The sequence below is a fragment of the Pelodiscus sinensis genome, chromosome 15 (assembly GCF_049634645.1).
Source record: "Pelodiscus sinensis isolate JC-2024 chromosome 15, ASM4963464v1, whole genome shotgun sequence".
Lineage (NCBI taxonomy): Eukaryota > Metazoa > Chordata > Testudines > Trionychidae > Pelodiscus > Pelodiscus sinensis.
The window spans coordinates 10,301,632-10,323,043 of record NC_134725.1 but is presented as its reverse complement, the minus strand read 5'-3'; the positions used below and the strand labels follow the sequence as shown (position 1 = coordinate 10,323,043).

General features: G+C 46.9%; 1 protein-coding gene across 1 annotated transcript in view; it reads left to right on the top strand.

Moving 5' to 3' along the window:
* The first annotated feature begins 13,221 nt into the window (after positions 1 to 13,221).
* The window catches only part of SRRM4 (serine/arginine repetitive matrix 4), a 154,553-nt gene continuing 146,362 nt past the window's right edge, over positions 13,222 to 21,412 (top strand). Inside the window, exon 1 of the mRNA XM_075898142.1 lies at positions 13,222 to 13,844. Within this exon, the coding sequence (XP_075754257.1) occupies positions 13,534 to 13,844 (311 nt within the window). The 5' untranslated portion in view covers positions 13,222 to 13,533. The remainder of the gene's footprint in view (positions 13,845 to 21,412) is intronic.

Below are 21,412 nucleotides of genomic sequence, written 5' to 3'. Positions count from 1 at the left end.
TTTATTCAGCACTGGTGAGGCACATCTGCATCAGGAGATGCATTAGAAAGAGTCCAGGGGAGGGTGACCAAAATGATTAGGGGGCTGGAGTACATGACCTATGAGAAGAGACTGAGGGTATGTCTACACTACCCTCCTAATTCAAACTAGCGAGGTAATGTAGGCATACCGCACTTGCAAATGAAGCCTGGGATTTGAATTTCCCGGGCTTCATTTGCATAAGCCGGGCGTCGCCATTTTTAAATCCCGGCTAGTTCGAGCCCCGTGCCGCACGGCTACATGCGGCATGGAGTAGCTAGTTCGGATTAGGCTTCTAGTTCGAACTAGCGGGGTAGTGTAGACATACCCTGAGGGATTTGGATTTGTTTTGTCTGCAGAAGAGAAGAGTGAGGGGGGATTTTTATAGCAGCCTTTAACTATTTGAAGGGGGGGTTCCAAAGAGGATGGAGAAAGGCTGTTCTCAGTGGTGATGGATGGCAGAACAAGGAGCAATGGTCTCAAGTTGCAGTGCGGGAGGTGTAGGTTGGATATTAGGAAAAACTATTTCCCTAGGAGGCTGGTGAAGCACTAGGATGAGTTCCCTAGGGAGGGGGTGGAATCTCCATCCCTAGAGGTTTTTAAGTCCCAGCTTGACAAAGCCCTGGCTGGGATGATTGAGTTGGGCTTGGTCCTGCTTTGGCCATAGGGTTGGACTCGATGGTCTCCGGAGGTCTCTTCTAGCCCTAGGATTCTATGACCCAGTAGTGAGCCTTATTGAAACCCCATAACCTAGCCAAACCACCCTAACTTCTGGGAAAGTTTAGCACCAGCTCCGGATCAGAACATTGCAGGTCAGGACTCATATGTACTTCAGAATGAAATTTTGTCCAAACTTCATGAAACTTCCAGACAAACATCCGCTGAATTTCAAAGAGGCTTTGGCACGGTTTTAGTTGGGATTGGTCCTGCCTTGGGCAAAGGGTTGGACTCGATGACTCCTGAGGTCTCTGCCAGCCCTATAATACTAAGATTCTGGGAACACAGAGTCCCCCCCATGCTTTGGCGAGGGGCCAGGTGAATCTGTTGGTCCCACTGTGCTTAGCCCCATGATGAGTGGAATTGGTACCAACAGCAGAAGAGCTGTGGGACTTCTGGGCCCTGCTCCTTTCTCTTTAACTAATACCCAAGGTAACCCAGTGAAAGAGAAGTGAACCTCCGTGCCTCAGTTTCCCCACCTGTAACACAGAGGTAATGATACTTCTCTTCCTCATGGGAGAGTTGTAAGCCTTAATGAACAAAGTGCCTGGAGGTCCTGTTATAAATGGGCAGACTCTTGCTTTTGTGTTTCTAACCATGCGAGATGGTAAAATTCTCCCTATCAAATTACTCCGCAGCTGCCAGCATCAATTCCCCGGGGGATGTGGGATTGAACAGATGCAGGTCTGGGGGAAGCAGAGGTTTGAGGAAAGTGTGGCAGGATGCCATCCGGTTCAAAGCGCAACCTTCAGATGTGGAACAGCTGGTGGGTCTTGCTAATGCTCACTGCTACACAGGGCAAGGATGATGTGTAGGCAGCATCTCAGGAACATGGAGGCACCATGTGAGCCAAGAGCCTGTGAGCACAGGGTCAGCTCCCCAGCCCCACACTGGGAGGAAAGGGAAGAACTATTCCCTGGATGGGGTGTGCAGGAGCGTGGTGCAGAGCCTGCTAATTGCTGCTGAGAGCTCCTCTGTTTTCTGACTATGCTACTTCCCTGTTCTGCGAACTCCTATAAATGCTGCAGGGCCCATCCACAGGAACAGGTCACAGTGTAGCAATCCCTGCCTTCTGCCCCATGTTTGCTCCACAGCAAGGAGTCCAAGGGTCACATCGGCTTTTGCAAGTGCAGAGGTGAGTTGCAGAGGCAAGCAGATGGCAAAGAGCCCAGGCCCACAGTGCTGGTTTCGGTTTCTGAGTACCTGCTATCAGGAGGGATGGGCATGGGGTCAGAAAGACATGAACCCATTGACGTGGAAATCAAGACAATCATTGGCCTTCACTTCTAGCAGACTTGTTCTCCATCCATCCTACTCCCCTCCCAGTCACGGATCCAGGTTTTGCACAGCGAGAAGTGACGATGGACTTGGTCAATCAGCGCATGAAGGAAGGGAGAAGAAGTGGAAGGCAGGGCAGGCCAAGGATGGGCTGCTTCTTTACCAACCATGGGTAAATTTTATGGAGCTGTTAGTAAACAGCCTACAAAGCCCAGTTAATTAGGGAGTGAGCCACAGGCAGGTTCCCAAAACTAGCAGTGGGGCTGCTGAATGGCTTCCATAAGGAGGGCTGAATTAAAGGTGGGACATTAACTTTCCTCCCAACCTCTGAGGCACTCAATGTGCTGAAAATCTCCCCTTGTACAGTGTCACTTCCTAGGCAGAGCCTGCACCCAGCTAGCTGTGAGTGGGGATGGTGTATTTCTGTCTCTGGACAGCCCGCCGGAGCCTAAAAGCCACGTCTTACACATGCTCCCTTCTGATACGGAGAAGAGATGTTCTCTGGCTCCCAGAGAAGAGCCGCCTCAAGGCCACCTTTCAGTGACTCTGCCTGTGATGGTGACGGCTTGCAACTCAAGTGCCTGTCCCAGGCACGCCTGTCCCCCATTAAGCCACATCAGTGCACACTTGCTCATTCAATAACCTATTGGCCAGTCTCCCTTTGCCACTATCCCTTTAAATTAGGCACCACCCAAGCATCTGCAGCCCTAACATGGCCATTTTGCTAGTGGCAATTGCCTGCTGCATTTCTCTCCCAACTGGCTGGGCGTCACTTAACCCCTCCTGCTCTTCTGAGGAGATGGGCACTTCCTCACACAGACTGACTTCTCCTCTGGCTGGTCTGGACAGGCAGCCAGCCAAACAGGCTGTGTGAATCAGGGGTGTAGCTATGGGTGGGACTGAGTGGGCCCTGTCTATCCACTTAGCACCCAGGCCCAACCAAAACCAGGCCAGAGCCCCCTGAGTCCACAGGCTGTGACTCCAGACCCTGCGTGGGTGTCTGTCAGCCTGGCCACATTGCTCTCCTGCCAGTACCACATGTGGCTGCTCCAGTCTTTTGTCCCAGGTGCTTGCCCCATGGGAAGGGGGCAGGAAGGGTACTTTATGGTGGAAGCTGTGGGCAGGGCTAACACGGGGGTTGGGAACAGGAGCTGCAGCACACAGCGTACAAGCAGGAGAATGATGCATCAGGCTGTCTGCTGAGTAGTAAGAAAGGGATAAGGGGTGGCAGGTCCCCCATTCCTCCTGCTTCCTCTTTCCAGGGACCTTTATCCTTTCTGTGCACCCCCTTCCCTTCTTGTGCATCTCCCTGGGGCACCAGATCACTCCTACACCCCTCCCCTTTTTGCCCCTCCCCGAGCATGGGATCCCTCCTGCCCCCTTCCCCATGGCACTAGATCCCTCCTGCACACCTCATCTTTCCTGCCCCACCTAGGGCCCTCCATCCTTCTCTTCCAGCCCCCCATTTTTGCCCACACACCTGAAAGGTCCCCGCACCTCCGCCGCTTTTCCTGTCCTAGTTACTCCACTGCTGTGGATGCTGCTCAGGGGAAATACGGTGCCACTGCACAGCAAGGTTGTCGAAGTGGGTCTGATTCAGCAGAAGGCTCCTGCCCTGATGAGCCTTGGGGTTGGTTGGTTTGGTGCAGATCCCACGCTTGGTGCTGTACCAGAAACAGGATACAGACAAACTTTCTGTTCAAGCTTCATAACCGGAAACCAGCCTGAGAACGTCAAGGGGGTGCTGAGCGACAGAGAAGGGCGTTGCCTGGGGTGTAGTTTTCTTCCCTGTGCCATGTCTAGGAGGGGTTATAGTGCTGGGCTTGGCCTGGTAGGTTTTACCATGCTGAGGGGGCTGTGTGGGAAGGGACGTGGAAGGGAGCTGGTCTCATTGCCAGATCAGGGAGGCTATATAGCAGTGGTTCCCAAACTTTTGGGCATTTCATTTTTGAGGAAACCCTCATGTCCGCCCCCCGCATAACAGAAAAACTTGTGGAGCAAAAAAAAAGAACTGACTGAGGCCAAAAAACAAATAGCAGAGAAACTTAGGAACTTAAGGGGGAGATTGACTGGGGGGGGGGGGGTTGAGTCACCTCGTGCCCCCCCTGGAATTTCTTCACCCCCCCCCCCCCCAGTTTGGAACCCATGCTGTATAGCCTATAGGGGATGCCTGTGGTATAAGGGCAGGGCAAAGTTGACTAGGGCCTTTCAGCTAAAGAGAACCTGGGGGGAGGGGGAATGGCAGAGATTCCACAGGGAAGGTGTTAAAGCCGGAGCCTGTGTTAAGGTTGCCATGGAGCTGGGCTGTGTGGGAGGGCTTCCTCACTGGGGGAGGTCCTGTCAGCCTAGCAGGGTGTGGAGGGGGAGGGAGGAGAGCAGCTGGGAGGCAGTTCGGATGCACAGCGGTGCCACAGAGACAATGCTGGCCTCTGGCACAGAAGTGCCTGGGTTTTAAGGTGCAACCATCCACCTCCCAGCTGGGAACTCTGTGGGGGAGATTCCTGCACCTTGTGTAATTATTTTCCTCTCTCCTTTTCTGCTGATCAGACTCTTGCAAGATACTCTTCTGTGCTGTCACTTACTCAGTATCTCCTTACACCATCTTTGCGCTTAGGCTCCAAACCCATGGATAGAAAATACCTTCCCTTCTCAAGAGCAGGGCAGAACTGTCTAGTACCTAGACCCCTGGCTTGGGGTCATGAGGCCTGAGTTCTTTTCCTGGTTCTGTCACAGACTTTTTCTATTTGGCAAGGCCAGTGAATGTTTCCCCATCTGTAAAATAAGGATAATGCTAGCCCATCTCTGTAAGGGTATGTCTACACTACCCCGCTAGTTCGAACTAGCGGGGTAATGTAGGCATACCGTACTTGCAAATGAAGCCTGGGATTTGAATTTCCCGGGCTTCATTTGCATAAGCGGGGCGCCGCCATTTTTAAAACCCCGCTCGTTCGAACCCCGTGCAGCGCGGCTACACGGGGCACGAACTACCGTTACTCCTCATTCCACGAGGAGTAACGGTAGTTTGAACTAGGAAGCCTAGTTTGAACTACCTAGTTCGTGCCGCGTGTAGCCGCGCTGCACGGGGTTCGAACGAGCGGGGTTTTAAAAATGGCGGCGCCCCGCTTATACAAATGAAGCCCGGGAAATTCAAATCCCAGGCTTCATTTGCAAGTGCGGTATGCCTACATTACCCTCCTAGTTCGAACTAGGGGGGTAGTGTAGACATACCCTATGACATTTGTAGAATAGGAATGAAAAGGCCTATAAAAGAGCTAAGTATCCTGTAAAAGTGCAGGATTTTTTCTTTAAACCATGCCTTTACTGCATTTTCCAATAGTACAATCTTCTCTCTCATTTTTCCTACTCTATGTTTTTGAAACACCTAAACAAAGAGGATTGTTTAAACACAAACACTGTTTTAATTTGCAGTATATTTTGGGATCACATTTCAACTACATTTATGGGAATTAAGAAGCATTTCTGTCATTTAAAAAATGACCCCCTTTGATTCCTGTGCAAATTTATTAAAGCAATGATCAGTGCTGGCAAATTCAGGATAGCTAATCAAACTGGTAGGCTATGAGAATAAAAATGTTATTAAAGTTAATGTTAAAAGTTTGCATAATACACAGGCTAAGAAAATAGTGTCTGTATATCTGGATAGAGGGCTTAGATTATCCACAAGTACAAAATTTGTGTTAAAAATCAAAGAAACATAGAACATAAGCTACACTTCCCCAAATATAGGGGAACAATTTCATTACTATACATGACTTACTAGAATCTGAATACTCAGCTACATTACTTATAGAAAGTTGTACAGAATAGGCACTGGAAAGCAAATATATCAATGAGTGAAAATTATCCCTCGGTGATTGAAAATTTGGGGTCTGTTAGAAAATACAATCCATCAGGAGAATATCAGCGTTAATACTAAATGCCCAACATTGCCCAACCGGGGCAAAACATCCATCATGTTTATTTCCAGACTCTCTATCCAAGGGGAGAGCACTAATTTTAGACATGAGGCCACTTCAGAAGTGTGTGAAGTGGTTCTGGGCTGCTCCAGAAGGGGCAGGGCCTCAGGATGAAGGATCAGGACCAGGACACTTCCGTGTTCCCCTACCCTTAGACCCTGACTGGCCTGGAGGTGGAAGGGGGAGGAACGTGTGAAGTTTTGGCCCCTGGCACCCCCCATTTCTGAACAGCTTGTGGTTCCCTCTAGGCTCCCGTGTCCCTGCTGTGGGAGGAGACTTTATGCGATCCCCCCACCCTCAGGTCAGTCAGAGCCTGGGGTCAAGGGAAGTACGGGAAGTCTTTCGCTCCTTGCACCCACCCTGCAAGACTGTGTTTCACTTAGAGTCGACCACCAGCTAAATACCTCTTTCTTCAGTCCTAGACATTCTACGTACCGTGCACTGAGAACTCCTCAGCTGTTCTCTTGAGGTTGACACCCCTTTCTTAAGTTGTTTGGTATGAGGCACAGGGTGGGTGAGGTAGTATCATGCAGCTCTGTGGTGCTCAAAAGCTTGTCTTGACTCACCTACTTTGTCTCTCTCAACCTCTCCTACAGTGTGCTCAGTGACTAATTCAAATGGCAGTTAGATCGCAGACCCTGGCGGGTTTGGATCGGGCGCCTCCCTCATCTTTTAGAGGGGCTTAAAAGACTGTATTTTCCATTTGATTTCCACCCTCTTCTTCCTCCCCCCACCCCCCCACGTACCCCTCCTTTTGAGTGGAGTGATAATTAATACAGCTACTTTTGGTTTAACAGTAATTAACTGAAGCTCCCCTGAGACTGGTGTACACCAGCTTTGGTTCTAAGAGCAATGGACTTGGAGAGCCGTCGGCTAGTTTTATCCTGGAGGCCAGCAGGGGGAGCACCCACCATTGTTTTATGGACCTCAGCAGCAGGAGATAATCAGTACGCTGTGGCCTCAAATGTAAAAAAGGCAGCCGGTGTTTCTGCATGTTCTGAGTTATAAACAGTGACCTTTCCTTACTGTTTTAGGGACAATAAAAAGATAAATCACAGCTTTAGAGCAGATCAGAAATAATCTGGAAAAAAGGCTAAGCAGTGAGATCTACACAGCAACATTATTTTGAAATAACTAGCGTTATCACGAAATAACTTAGTCCACATCTACGCAGCTGGCAATTATTTCGACATGATGTTGAAATACTGTCAAGCTGGAGGACTTCTTACTCTGTCTTCTATAACTCGCATTGTACGAGGAATAAGGGAAGTAGGAGGAAGAGTGCTCTATTTTGAAATGAGTGATGTGTAGACGTTCCCTATTTTGAAATAAGCTACACCATTGACATGGCTCAATTTGTGTATCTTATTTCAAGTTAAGTTCAGATGTCTAGATGTACACACTTTTTTGCTATCTCAGAGTACATAATGCAAAATTATTTAAATCCAAAGCCAACTGCAATGAGTTAAAAAAAATTCACTAAACTGGGTGACTGGCCAATAAAATGGCAGATGAAATTCAATGCTGATAAATGCAAAGTAATGTACATGAGGGAAAAATAATCCCAACTACACATAGAAAATGACAGGCTCTAAATTAGCCGTTACCACTCAAGAAAGATATCTTGGAACCATTACGGATAGCTCTCCAAAAACATCTGCTCAGTGTGCAGTGGCAATCGTAAAAACCTAACAATGTTAGGATCATTAGGAAAGGGATAGATAAGACAGAAAATATCATGATGACACTATATAAATTCATGGCATACCCCACACCTCAAATACTGTGTATAGTTCTGGTGACTCCATCTCAAAAAAGATATATTAGACCTGGGAAAACTTTGGAAAAGAGCAACAAAAAATTATTAGCAATCAGGATCAGCTTCCTTTGAATAGAGACTGAAAACACCAGGACTATTCAACGTAGAACAAAAGATGATTAATTGGGGAATGTGATAGAGTCTATACAATCATGAAAGGTGTGGTAAAAGATAATAGGAAAGTATTATTTCTGCTTTAAGAGAGAAGGAAGCACTTCTCTATACAACATGTGGTCAACCTGTGGAACTCCTTGCCAAGGGACAAGGAGCAAGCCAAAAGTATAACTAGATTCCAAAAGACTTAAGTGAGTTGATGAAGGAGAGGATCATCAATAGCTATTAGCCAAGATGGCTAGGGATGCATCCAGTGCTTAATTTGCAAAGAAAGAAGTGCTGGGGCTCAAGTAATTTTTTATAATTGTTATAATTAAGATGGTAAACCCAGAGGTGCTGGGGGCTATGAACTGCCAAACATGCAGGTACTGGGAATGTTTGGTGTCCCGTAGGGTATGTCTAGACTACATGCCTCTGCCAACAGAGGCATGTAAAATAGGCTACCCGATATAGTCAATGAAGCTGGGATTTAAATATCCCCGGCTTCATTAAAATAAAAATGGCCGCCACACTGTGCCAGCTCAGCTGATCATCGGCACAGCGCGTGAGTCAAGACACGGATCGGTCAACAAGGGAAGCCTTTGTCGACCACTCCCTTATGCCTCGTGAAACAAGGTTTACAGGAGCGGTCGACAAAGGCTTCCCTTGTTGACTGATCCACGTCTTGACTTGCGCGTTGTGCCAACAATCAGCTGAGCCAGCACAGCATGGCGGCCATTTTTATTTTAATGAAGCCAGTGATACTTAAATCCCAGCTTCATTGACTATATCAGGTAGCCTATTTTACATGTCTCTGTCGGCAGAGGCATGTAGTCTAGACAAACCCTTAGAATCTGGACAAAAATCCCTCAGTAACTGGCCTGTTCTGGTTGTTCTCTCTGAAGCATCTGTCATCAGCCTGTCAGAAGACACAATACTGGGCAAGATGGAGCATTGGCCTGAGCCAATGTGGCCTGAACTTAGGTTAAGCAGTGATTTTTAAAATGCCCTATAGATCCCAAGAGTGGTAACTCTGTGCTAGAGCATGTGGACCAGGGGCTGGAATGAAATATTAACAAAAGGGAAATGGCACAGACTTGTCAGTGTCCAAGATGAATTGAGTGCTAAAAGCAATCAGCTTTGGGGGTTGTGGAGATTCTTAGAGGAAATTTGTGGTGTTATTAGCAGCTGATAAGTAGAGATGAATGGGACCCCTACAGTTATACAAACCTGATCCTGTAGCACAAGACCACCACTGTAGACTGAGAGCACAAGATAACCCAGCTGGAACTGTGGCATGATGCACAGCAACTTTCTTCAGGAGCTGCCATGGAATGCTCTTGGTGGGGGCTGAGGACATTTTTAATGGACTTTTAAAGTTACATGAGCGACGCAAAGTAGCGTGTATTCCCTCCCCCTCCCCCACAAAGAGAGAGACTGAAACATCCTGTGATGAATAGGTAATAGCTATGCTGCACCCAAAAGAGAGGAGCATGACAGGATATGTGCATGTTCTTTGTCTTATAGACCCTGTCGAAGTGAACCCTTTCCTGTGATGATCCCTATATAGAATTGGAAAACCAGGCTGCAGAATTCCCTAGCATGGATCTCATCAACTCTACATGATGGCTTAGAAATCCTGGAGAAATGTCAGTCTTCTCAGTTATATTTTTAGAGTAATATCTATATAGGAACCTATTTAATGTTTATAAAAAACCCTATTGGATTCCTTCTGATTACAGTTAATACTGGAAGATCCGTCTTTGTAACAATGTATGGCTGCAGAACACATACTCTGTAATTGTCAGTCAGTCATGTACATGCATTCAGGTTCATGCCTCTTGGCTTCAGAAATGCAGATTTCCACCCAGAGAACTAAACAAGAACAGTTAAGTAGGTCACCCAATAAAGATGATCTTTATATGCAGACAGGTGTGAGTCTTCTCCAGTAGAGGGCACAGAGTGGTTGTATACTCACAAGCCCTGTGTCAGAAAACAAAGGAGCCCAGTTACAGCGTGTTTTCTTGAAATGACTCATTTTTTTTACTAATTGTCATAATCATAACCATTCTAGTGTGTTTCTCTGCCCTGACACAGGAGGTCTCTCCATCCATAACGCTCATAACATCCGGAAATATCATCTTTTAAGGCAATCGGGCAGTGCCTAGATGTTCCAGGGTGGATCCAGGACCCCGTTGTGCTAGATGCTACCCATGCACTTTATTGACACTCCCTTCCCAGATGCTTTACAACCAGTGTTCTTTCTGCTGCATCATGTAAGGGGTTAAAAGTGGGCCTGCTCTCACCAGACCCCACAGCTCCTGGTCACATACCTCTCCACAGCTTGCCTAATTCTTAAACCTGTCTTCATTCCTTCAGCAAGTTTTTACTCTCCCCTCTCCTTTACCCAGGCCAAATTCAATGTTTTGTTTTTTTCAGGCTAGTGTAAGCTGCTGGCTTGAAGGGTGAACTGTTCTTTAGTGCCTGATGCCCAAGAACTTGCTTTTGCCACCAGCTCCTTGGGAAGCTCTTTTAGCTCTTCAGAAACAGAGTTCTCTGCTTTTAGCATTAAAGGGCGGAGTCCTATTCCCTGCCTTCAACCACTAATGTAATTGAGGAGCAGATCTCAAAGAGCTTTACAAAGGTCAGTATCATTTTTATGTGTATCTTCCAGGTGAGGAAACAGCCCAGAGAGTTAACCACTTGCCCAAGGTCACCCTACAGACCAGAGTCAGAGCTAGGAATAGAACCCAGGGGTCCAGAGTTCTGTTCTCTAGTCTAGACCACAGTGCCTCCCAATGACAAAAGGGTCATTGCACAAGGCTTTGTGAAGTGCTGCATCAGATCTTTAAAATCTAGATCTGTGATATCTATAGCACTCTCTTCATCTCCTGGTGTTCTGCTTCTCCAAAAAAAGTGATCTGGTTTCTCTAGTGTGATTTTGGTTTTTTATAAATGCATACTGCTTATTGTTCCTGGTTCTATTATCTGCTACTTGCTTACATAAATGTTTTGTGCAAGATTCCAAGGTACAATATATATAGTCTCATTCATTCAAGGTCAGCTGCTTTTACTTGTACTTCAAAGTATCAGGCACAAGGAGTAATTTTTCTAAAGATTTTTTTTCATTCTATTCAGTACAAAGAGGCACACAATTCAGCATGTCCAACTGGCATCAAAGAGCTGCCCCCAACTTGTATCATTGCATGTGGCATTGATCTAGATAATGAAACTGTGTAGAGACAGGAATGCGTTCTACATCTGATTCCTAGGGTGCCACCTGTCCATATATGATGGCATACTGGTTAGAGCCCAAGGGGAGCTGTATCCCCTATGGAGTCAGAACAAAGTGTCACACCAGGGGTGCAGAAATAATGTGCATACTGAGGGTGCAAAGAGCCACTGAACCCAAACTGCAAACCTTGTGTATGTTGGAAAACACTTCAAGGTTGGAGTGCCAGTGCACACTGGGTTCCAGCACCTATGTATCTCATTGAATGACTTTCACTCATGACTTTCTCTGGTCTCTGGCTGTTTCCCAAACCTGGTTCCATTGGTATTCAGAGACTTTGGTGTCTCTTTAGGGTAGCCAGATAATGCAGGGCAAGTGAATTCTAGGACATCTGATTATAGGCAACAAACATAGGAGGAAGACTCTACAATCATGTCTGCACTGATCTACTTCTGGTGCCACTCCATTGTTGGTTGCAATAATGGAAGTGCCATTGTTTGTAAGCAGCCTTTGCTATTTTTGCCTCCATGATGTCTGGATTATTCTGGCTCCAAATCTATCCAATAGGGACTGGTAAATCAAGCTGATGATGTTCTAAAAGCTCAGTGATCCACTTGTACACTGGAACTTTTCCCTGCCAGTCTCTCAGCTAGTGTAAACTGGTGTGGCTCCACTGACCTTTAATGGAGAGGAGAGCTTTCCTTGTAGCCACATACAATGCAAACCTACAGCCTTGCCACAAACTGAGGCCCTGTACTGCTGTCATGGACTATCAGGTAGGAAACTCCTCTTTAAGATCAGAAGGCGAGGGGCTCCTGCAGACCTGGATAGAGCACTACTGTCAGGTCACTCTTCCTCAAGGAGTGCACTGACTATCCAGCATGATGTTTACAGCAACCCTTTCCTAAGGGTTGTTCAGTAGCAGTTTGCAGGTGAAGAAAACCTGATGGGACAGGTCTCTGGGATTTCTTGTTTTCCAGGTAGATTCTACAGTCTGAACCCTTCTTTCTCAGCCACTCCCCTGAGAGCTGGGACCTGCCCACTGCCAAGCCTACTCTCTGCATCAGCCAGATAGGGTCACTTGATGACCTCACAGGGCTGTCGCTGCTTTCAAGGGCAGATGGCTCTGCTTGCCCCATGGGACTGATTGGCTCTGAGGCTTTATTCTGTTCATGTAGAACTGCAGCTGCTGGGCAGCAGCCAAGATGTGCTCCACTAGAGCAAAAGCAAGTCCCCCGCCCTGAAGAGTTTACAGTCTGTGGGGTGGAGAGCATGGTTAAAGGGCAGAGGAGAGAGAGGAGCAGGCCTTGTGAGCTGGATTCATAGTGTGCAGAAGTTGTTTGAATAGCTGGATGGGGCTGGTGGTGTCGCATAGGTGTTGGCACAAAGGCTGGGATATCAGCACAACCCCCATGGGGAGCATCAGGCTGGAGGTGCTGGAAGAAGGGAAGCAAAGATGTGGACAGAAGCATGAGTGGGCCAAGAGAGGTCTGGCAGGTATTTAGATGGCAGGTGGGGAGGTTCAGAAGGAGAATTCACATGACCAGTATGGGCATTCTGAATTGGAGGAGGAGGAGGAAGTTGGAATAATTAAGATGACAGGAATTCACAGCACACAGGAACTGTGGCCCTGAGTTCAAGAGGGTCACACACTCTCCCCAGGAGAAAAGCAGAGCTGACCACCCCGGGCTCCCCGGGGAAGGTTTGGGCAAGGATAATCCCCTCCTCCTGGCTGCTAGCTAATGCAGCAGCTGTCGGCCCCTCCAGAGACCAGCAGGATTTCTGCCCCATCCCTTGTTATGCCCGGAGCCATCTACCCATTTTCTGCCTGAACTCCCCGCTGGAACCAACCTCTCCATTTCTGAGCAACTCTTCTTTCCCACCCAAATCCCCGCCTCTACCGCCCCCTGCCTTGGGCTTCTCGGACGGCCGGGGGCTGGACTTTCTTGGCCTGCCGGGCAGCCTCGTGGGGCCCAGAGCGGGGTGCTTGGCACTGTCGGCTGGGCGGACGTCAGGGCAGTGTCCTGAGGGCTGGGGGCAATGTCAGGCAGAGCAGGTGGCGAAGGCTTCTCCTGCCAGGTCTCCTGGCCGGCCCTGCAAGCGGGGCGCAGCGTGGGGAAGGGCTGCACACCGCCTCTAGCCCGGGCCGCGCTGGCATGAGTTCCCCTCCGAGGCGCCGTGTCCCTGGGGCTGGCGAACGCGTGTGAGGCTTGGCAGCTGCCCGGGGCTGTGGGGCTAGGGGCTTTGATCTCGCCCAGGGCGCGGCGAAGCCAGCGCTGGGCCACGGTGGCAGCCGGCACACGCGGCCTCCTCCCCGCGCCCTGCCGCCTTTTGTGATGCAGATGCAGCCGGGGAAGGCGGGGGGGATGGCCAGCCCCTCTTCCAACGTCACGTTGTGAATGAGACAAAACAGGAGCCTGGCTCGGGCTCGCAGACACACTCCTCTCCCGCTCCCTCCCCCTTGCGCGCCGGCGCCGCCGGGCTCCGAGGCGCCCCGAGCGAGCGCAGGGCGGCTGGAGGCCGGGCGGGGGTTTCAGCACCGCGGAGAGCTCCCCGCGGCGGGCGGGCCGGCCCCGGGCATGGCCAGCGTGCAGCAGGGCGAGAAGCAGCTCTTCGAGAAGTTCTGGCGAGGCACCTTCAAAGCCGTGGCCACGCCGAGACCCGAGAGCATCATCGTGGCCAGCATCACCGCCCGCAAGCCGCCGCCGAGGTAAGGGCTCCGCCGCGCCCTGCGCCTGAGCCGCTAGGACGCAGGTCACCGCTCTGTAGGAAACTTTTCCTAGACTCCGCGCGCGGGTGCCCGCGAGCGCTCGGGTTCCCTAGCCGGGCTCCAAGGGCAGCCAGGCATGGAAACTAAGCCAGCATCTCCCTCCTGCTGCGGGGTCCGCAGGGGCCTGTTTCTAGGTCACGGTCCGCCTGCAGGGGAGTTGGTTAGCGGCCGCAGGGAGTCCTATAGTTGGAAGGGGCTAGTCACAGCCGTGGCTTGAAAGAAAGGTCCCGGGAGAAATAACATCCAGGCGCTGAACTGAGGGCAGAAAGGAGAGGGAACCAGGAAAGACGGACCAGGTACAATGTAGTAGCACTCACTGACAGGGTCAAAGTCTGATCATTTCAAGATTAACTCTGAACAAAGCCCTGCCCTGATATTTCCTGGCTATGTATAGCGGCCACTGGGTGGATTTGAACTTGGGATCTTTGGAGCTTAGTGTAGGAATCTCTACAAAGCCTGCACATCCTTAGCCCTTCCAGAACTGCTCCAAGCTCCCGCAAAGAGCCTAGCAGCTTTGATTTCCAAGGAGAAACACTGCTGGGTGAATGCTGCAGAACTGGTGATGTACCCAGTAATCTCCTTTTGGGCACACCTTTCTTCTCAGGGCAAGTACACAAGCAAGCACAACTGTTCAGGGAAATGTGCACAGAATGCCAACGCATCACACACGTTCCTTGCAAATCCATATTCCCGTGGGGAATAGCCTAGAGCCCTTACCTTGTGCTTTTAGGAGGCATCCCATAAGTAAACTTCAGTAATAACATGTGACCCAGCTGACCAGTACCCTAGTACCACCAGCAAATATTCAGAGTAGTGGTCCCCGTGAAGCAGGAATATGTTTGCATAGCCTATTTGTTGGGGGAGAGGGAGAAACCTCTACATTTCTTGTGTCCCAGTGGTTCTCAATCTTTCCAGATAACTGAACCCCTTTCTGGGAGTCTGGTTTTCCTCTGCTCCCCCCAAGTTTCCCCTCACTTAAAAAGTACCGGCGTATGAAATCAGACATAAGATTACAACAGTGTCATGGCACACTGTTCCTGAAAACTTGCTTTTCTTTTTTATACCATGTAATTGTAAAATAAATCAACTGAAATTATTGTGCTTACATTTCTGTGTATAGAGCAGTATAAACAAGTCATTACCTGAATTTTAGCTTCTAATGACTTCACTGATGATTTTCTGTAGCCTGTTCTAAAACTAGCCAACTATCTAGATGAGTTGATGTATCCCCTGGAAGATCTCTACATAGCTCCCTGGATGCATGGTCCCTCAGTTGAAAACCACTTGTGTACACCATTCCTTGCAAACCAGGTGACTTAGCTCTAATTTTGAGTTTATGCTAAAATGTCCCTGTAAATGTTGTAATCAATAACTTAGTGAATTGTAGCAGGGAGGTGGGGGGGGTTGTTTGTTTGTTTGTTTTTGTATGGAGGTGGGGTTGTTTGTTTTGGGTTTTTTTAGAATGACTACTAATGAGAATAGGCAGGTGCATCCTAGAAATACCCAAATCTGTGAAGCTAGCATTGTTAAGACTTGCTACATCCTGGGGCTAAATCTTAAGGTGGCAGGCCTCAATATCTTACTATCTGCCTCTGATACCATAGAGAACATCTGAGAGATGATACTTGAAACATCTGATGATGATATTGTATTTAGTAATTATGGAACACACTGGTCTATAACTGTCTAAGAACCATTAGCGAGACCAATATTTTACTTGACATCTATGTTTGTTCCTCTTTATTCTTGGCAAGAGTTGAAGTGTCTAGGAAGGTTAAAACAGAGAAATGATGGCTCTTTACTTAGTCTTTTGTGCTTTTGAATTGATATTAGCATTCAAACAAATAATTGGTGTAGGTATCTATCCGTAAGTCCTCAGAGGATTTCTCATAAAAATCAATCAAAATACAGGGCCACCAGGATAAAAAGACTGAATAAAATAACTTTTAAGAACCATGAAAAGAGAAAATGTTTCTTTGCTTTGAACTAGGAGCACAGTATAGTGTGTTAAGGTCAGGGTTTCTCATTTTCTTGGGTTGCTGCCATTAATTTCATCCTTTGATGACTGAGGAATACTGCGAGTTGCATTCAGTTCTTAACAGAAGAAAATGATTGGATTGTATACTATCCTGGAATTTTACAGCAGCTTACCCCAGAACCTCTCTCTTCATTGTTGTGCCTACAGCTATTCAGTCTGTCCTATAAGCAATTTTAAAACCTTTGGCATAGAGTTAGGTTTTCTTTTTTTTAACCTCTTCCCACCTTGACAATCTAGAAGTCAGATCCTCAATTAATACAGATCATTGCAATTCAACTGAAGTTAACAGATCTGTGCTGGCTTACATCTGCTAAAGATTTGGCTTTAGATATTTAAAAAGGAGTTTCATGTCCCTGCTATTTCAGTTCTTTTTAGCATGCAGAGGACCCTTTCTTTCTTTCTTTCTTTCTTTCTTTCTTTCTTTCTTTCTTTCTTTCTTTCTTTCTTTCTTTCTTTCTTTCTTTCTTTCTTTCTTTCTTTCTTTCTTAACTCCATACCCACTCTAGAGAATAATTGTGCTTTAGAACCAGCACTGGCAACTTTGCTCCAGAACCAGTACCCCAACAATCCATAGAACATTCTCTTAGAACCCTCAGAATTCCCACTGATCCAATCTGCATTGCTATCATTTTAACTCTAGAAACTAGAACCCATAGAATGATGGCCTACTGAGCTTGCCCATCTCTGACCTTACTGCCAAGTCAGTGCAAAGGCAGGTAAATATTTTTTTTTCTTGTAAATTCAGAAGAGCACCTAGGAAGAATCCAGTTGAGGCTTAGCTCTGCTCCCCATTCACAGCAATGAACTGGTTCACTGTGAATAGGTGGACTCTGAAATGGGAGTCTAAATATAGACAATTTCATGTGTTAAGTGGTAATGCAGCATTATTGCAGCTGGGCTCCTATAAAAAGCTATCTTGTTGGTTACATTCACAAAGAATCAGTCACTTTACATTTTCCAATAGAGCCCCTGAAAAAAGATGAGATAGGACCTGATTCAATACTGCCCTGTAGCTTATGTAATCATATGCTCTTATGCCAAGTGGGGGCAAGTTGCTACCCCATCTAAATGGCAATGTTTTGCACAGGCATAGATGCTGGTGCAGAGCAGCAAAGGATCAGATCCAGGTTCTAGTCTTGTGTGCCAGCAACTATCCTCTTTCCGGAGTTTTGCTAATATGCTGAAACCCAAACCATGGGACTGGACTTGCATGCCTTTCCATGTTTAATACTGGCTCCTGTCTTAGGTGCCCATTGATAGGCTAGCAGGGTACAAGGGTATCCAGCAGTACGTCCCCAGAAAGAATTCTAGTGCCGACAGCCCGGCTACGGCTACACTACTCGCTTTGCCGATGTTTTCCTGTAGCAGTGCATGCTGGCCTCCGTGAAGAAGGAAGAGCATATTGCCCTATCTGCACCTGTCATGGAGGGATGAGGGAGTGATGAAGGATCCATTGCCATTACCCTCCCCAACTTCTGTCTGACAAGTAGTCCTCAAGGAGGATGCAGGCAGGATCTCCCCAGGGATTCTGGCCAGCTTATGGAGGATGTGACTTCACACTCATACTTCCCTGGTGCACCCAAGCTACCTGGGATCTATTAGGATTTGAACAGTGCCAGTCAGTGTAGGAGGAGAGCTGCCAGCTGCACAGATCAGTCATTGATTTGTTGCCATGAGGGCTGCTCCCCGATTTACAAAACATTTTTCTCTCCAGCACACCCTGAGGGATGCCTCTGGGGCACAGCAGATAAACTCAAGCACCTTGCATAGACGCTGCCGACTGTCCCACACACAACATTTACAGGCAAAAAATAAATGTCAGTGTAGTAACATAGCAATAGATTTTTCCATGTACACTTGGCTGATTTCTTGCAGCTCCCATGGCCTCCAAGTGGTAGTCTAGGAGTGGTATTCTGGAAGAATCAGGCATGAATAGTCCAGAAGGGTTTGTATAAAGTGTTTGTTCCTCATTCAGATGCTTGTGCAGTGTTGTAAGGAGATCCCAGTGATTATGCCAGTTGTTAGGTGCTAAGAAAACAAGCATGCAGATACCTATTTTCCTCCTAAATTTCAAAGACTTAGATTACTAGGTGGTAGCTATCAGTAAATTACAAACACAGATATTGGTGGTAAAATGCATCCAGTGGCTTTAGGACACAAGAATGGCCACACTGGGTCAGACCAAAGGTCCATCTATCTCAGTATCTTATCTTCCAGCAGTGGTCACTGCAAGACACCCCAGAGGGAGTGAATAAAAACAGGTAATTATTAAGTGATCCCTCTCCTGTCATCCATTTCTAGCCCCTCAAACAGAGGCTAGGGACACCATTCTTACCTATTCTGGCTAATAAGTGTTGATGGACCTAACCTCCATGAATTTATCTAGTTCTTTTTTTAACCCTATTAAAGTCCTGGTCTTCACAATATCCTCTCACAAGGAGTTCCACAGGTTGACAGTGCACTGCCCAAATAAAAACTTCCTTTTTTTTAAACCTGCTACCTATTAATTTTATTTGGTGACCCCTAGTTCTTATGTTATGGGAACAAGTAAATAACTTTTCCTTATATACTTTCTCCACATCTGTCATGATTTTATAGACCTCTATATATGCCTCCTTAGTCTCCTCTTTTCTAAGCTGAAAAGTCCCAGTCTTTTAAATCTCTCTTCATATGGCACCCGTTCCAAACCCCTAATCATTTTTGTTGCCCTTTTCTGAACCTTTTCCAATGCCAATATATCTTTTCTGAGATGAGATGAACACATCTGTACACAGTATTCAAGATATGTGCATACCATGGATTTATATAGAGGCAATAAGATATTCTCTGTCTTATTCTCCATCCCTTTCTCTTCCTTGTGTTGTGGGTTCTGAGCATTTAGCTTTTCTGCCACTTGAAAAGGAAGAAGACAAAGTAGTTTAAATGTATCTGGCAGAATTATGATATCTAAGAAGCAAGTTACAACCCTTCTATAGCTAGAACATGTGAATGGTTTTCTGCCCATTTGGTTCAACCAAGAAGAGTGACTTAATATCAAAATAGCTGTTAGTAACTCAAAGGATGTGTGTTCTTCTGACAGCCTGTGGCTACCACTGTAGGGCCATCACACATGTTGTGTAAGGAATGGCTCTGCCCCATGAAGGAATTGGTGCAATTGTGTTAGACATGGTTTATTCATATTCCCTTCAAACATGGAGTCAATGGAAAGAAATGGACACTCTAGAGCACTTTGCATCTAAATATCTTAAAAAGCTGAGACGAATCCTTGAAGCATATTATTAGCCCTGTTTTCCAGAAGGGGAAACGGAGGCAGAGAGCTAACTTGCCTCTTCCAACATATCACAGCACATCCATGAAAGAGCTGGGTTAGAAACCAAGATTAACTTTGTAGCACCTCTGAGTAGGATTAGTATTTAAATGGCCCCAAATTTATAGGGAGACTCAGTTTTCTCACAAGGTGAAATGACTATCCGAAGGTCAGACAATGAGTCAGTTGCAAAGAGGAGGAGAGTTCTTAATTGTCCTGGCCCCCAGTTTTGTGCTTCAGGCACTAGATGGTGCTTCCTTTCTCATGTCAAAATTGTCAGAAACAATCAGAACACTTACTAATGTCCCTGTATTGTTTGAAATGTTTTAATCAAATAGTCATGCAAGTAGATTGTATTTCTTCGGACCCACCTACCCAGTATGTTGTATGATGGGAAGCCTCACCCAAAAACACAGTTAATAATTCAAGGGAGTAACTAGTGTGTGTCTCTTTTGAGGTGTTGCCCTTTTACTTCTGTAAATAATGGGATATTAGCAGAGGTAGAAAACCAACAGTCTCTTCTGTCACATGCAAGACCAAAGCGAATGACAATCCACTTTGAGCTTTGGCTAAGTATAGATCATGCTGGGGTAGGATTACTTTCTGATGCTAACGCTATGGGGCAGGAGGGCTGATCTTGCAAGAGGTCAGGCACCCTCCATTCCCTCCACAATCATTGTGGTTCATGTGGTAACTCCCAGGATCAGCCCCTAAAATGCTAGGTATGGGGCCAGATATAACTTTATCTGCTGGAAATCAGCATGCCGTGGTGGAAGCCAAAGGAGCTTCTACCCATTTGCAACAGCTGCTCAATGCTGTTGGTTTTCCAGAGTCTGCCACAGCGTTTCTCTGGGGCGGATTCTGCTCACAGCCACACCCGTGTGAATCCACTGGGCTTGATTCGCAGCTGTTCCTTCAGCTTTACAGGAAAGCAAATCCACTAAAATCAGCAAAGTTCCATTAGTAGAAAAGAGGATGATCCCCAAGATGAGTCATACCACTGGCTTCAGTAGTTGTTCTGGATCTACACCGGTCCAACCGAGCACAGAATTTGGCCCACAATATCTAACTGGTAGCACAAAACTCCCCCAGAGAATCAAACAGTTCAAGTTAAGTGCAGTGATAATTTAATTCATGAGCAGGATGTCCTGCTCTCTAATATTATGTCGTTTGCACTACACCAAATCTGCATTCTCTCAGCCCTTCTGCTTCAGGAATGGGGGAAGGGAGGGAAAAGCTATTTCTATTCCCCTCGTGGGGAAAAAGCACCTCCCCCTAGGTCAGGATGCTAGCCGGTCTGCTGCTCTTTGAGCAGCCTCCCCAAACTGTCCTGCACTTGCCGCCTGTGATGTATATCTACATTAATGCAGACGTTCAACGGGAAGTGTCAGAAGACCAGCTGCAGGAGCATGTTTTGTTATGGACAAGCGTGAAATTTACAATCTCTCTGATTGTGATCAATCAGATTAGGAAATTGAAAAAGACACTGCTTATTCTTCCACATAGGAACAGCAAATCTAGTTTCCACAGAAAGCGTTCAGAGCATCTTCTGTCTTCATGCATGAGAGAAACCACAACCCCCCCACCATGCACCACGCTAGATTGCTTACACGTAGCTACCAGAGCTGTCTATAAATGCTGCACTCTTTCTTGTGAATTGCGCTGAAAGATACTTGCATTTTAGATATGTCACAATCGCAGATGAAATAAAACTCAGAATTAAGATGTCATAGAAACAAAGCAAGCCCAAGGAGCAGGAACAATACCAGGCTTCCAGAATGGCGATTAAGTAATTCATATTGACGAGGGACTATTCAAAACAAATATTCAGAAACTATGGACAAAACGTTTCCTGGGTGCTTGATTTGCAAAAGCTTTATGTCTAGTTTGACGGCTATGCGGAGAAACACAGGATGTGATCATTTTCAGGCTTCATTAAAAGTTAGCAAATGCAAGTGTTCTTTCATTTTACAAGACAATAAACACTCCAGTGGGAGGGTGGGAACCATCTGTGCTTAGGTGTAGAAGGCTTTTAATGTAACAGGAAAAGTGTTCTGATCAACTCCACTTTTGTGGCTCTCTTGCAAAAAGGGAAGTGTGCAAGGGGCCATAATTAGGCATGCTTAGAAAATACTATCTCCTAGTCATCTCTTTGCTGACCCC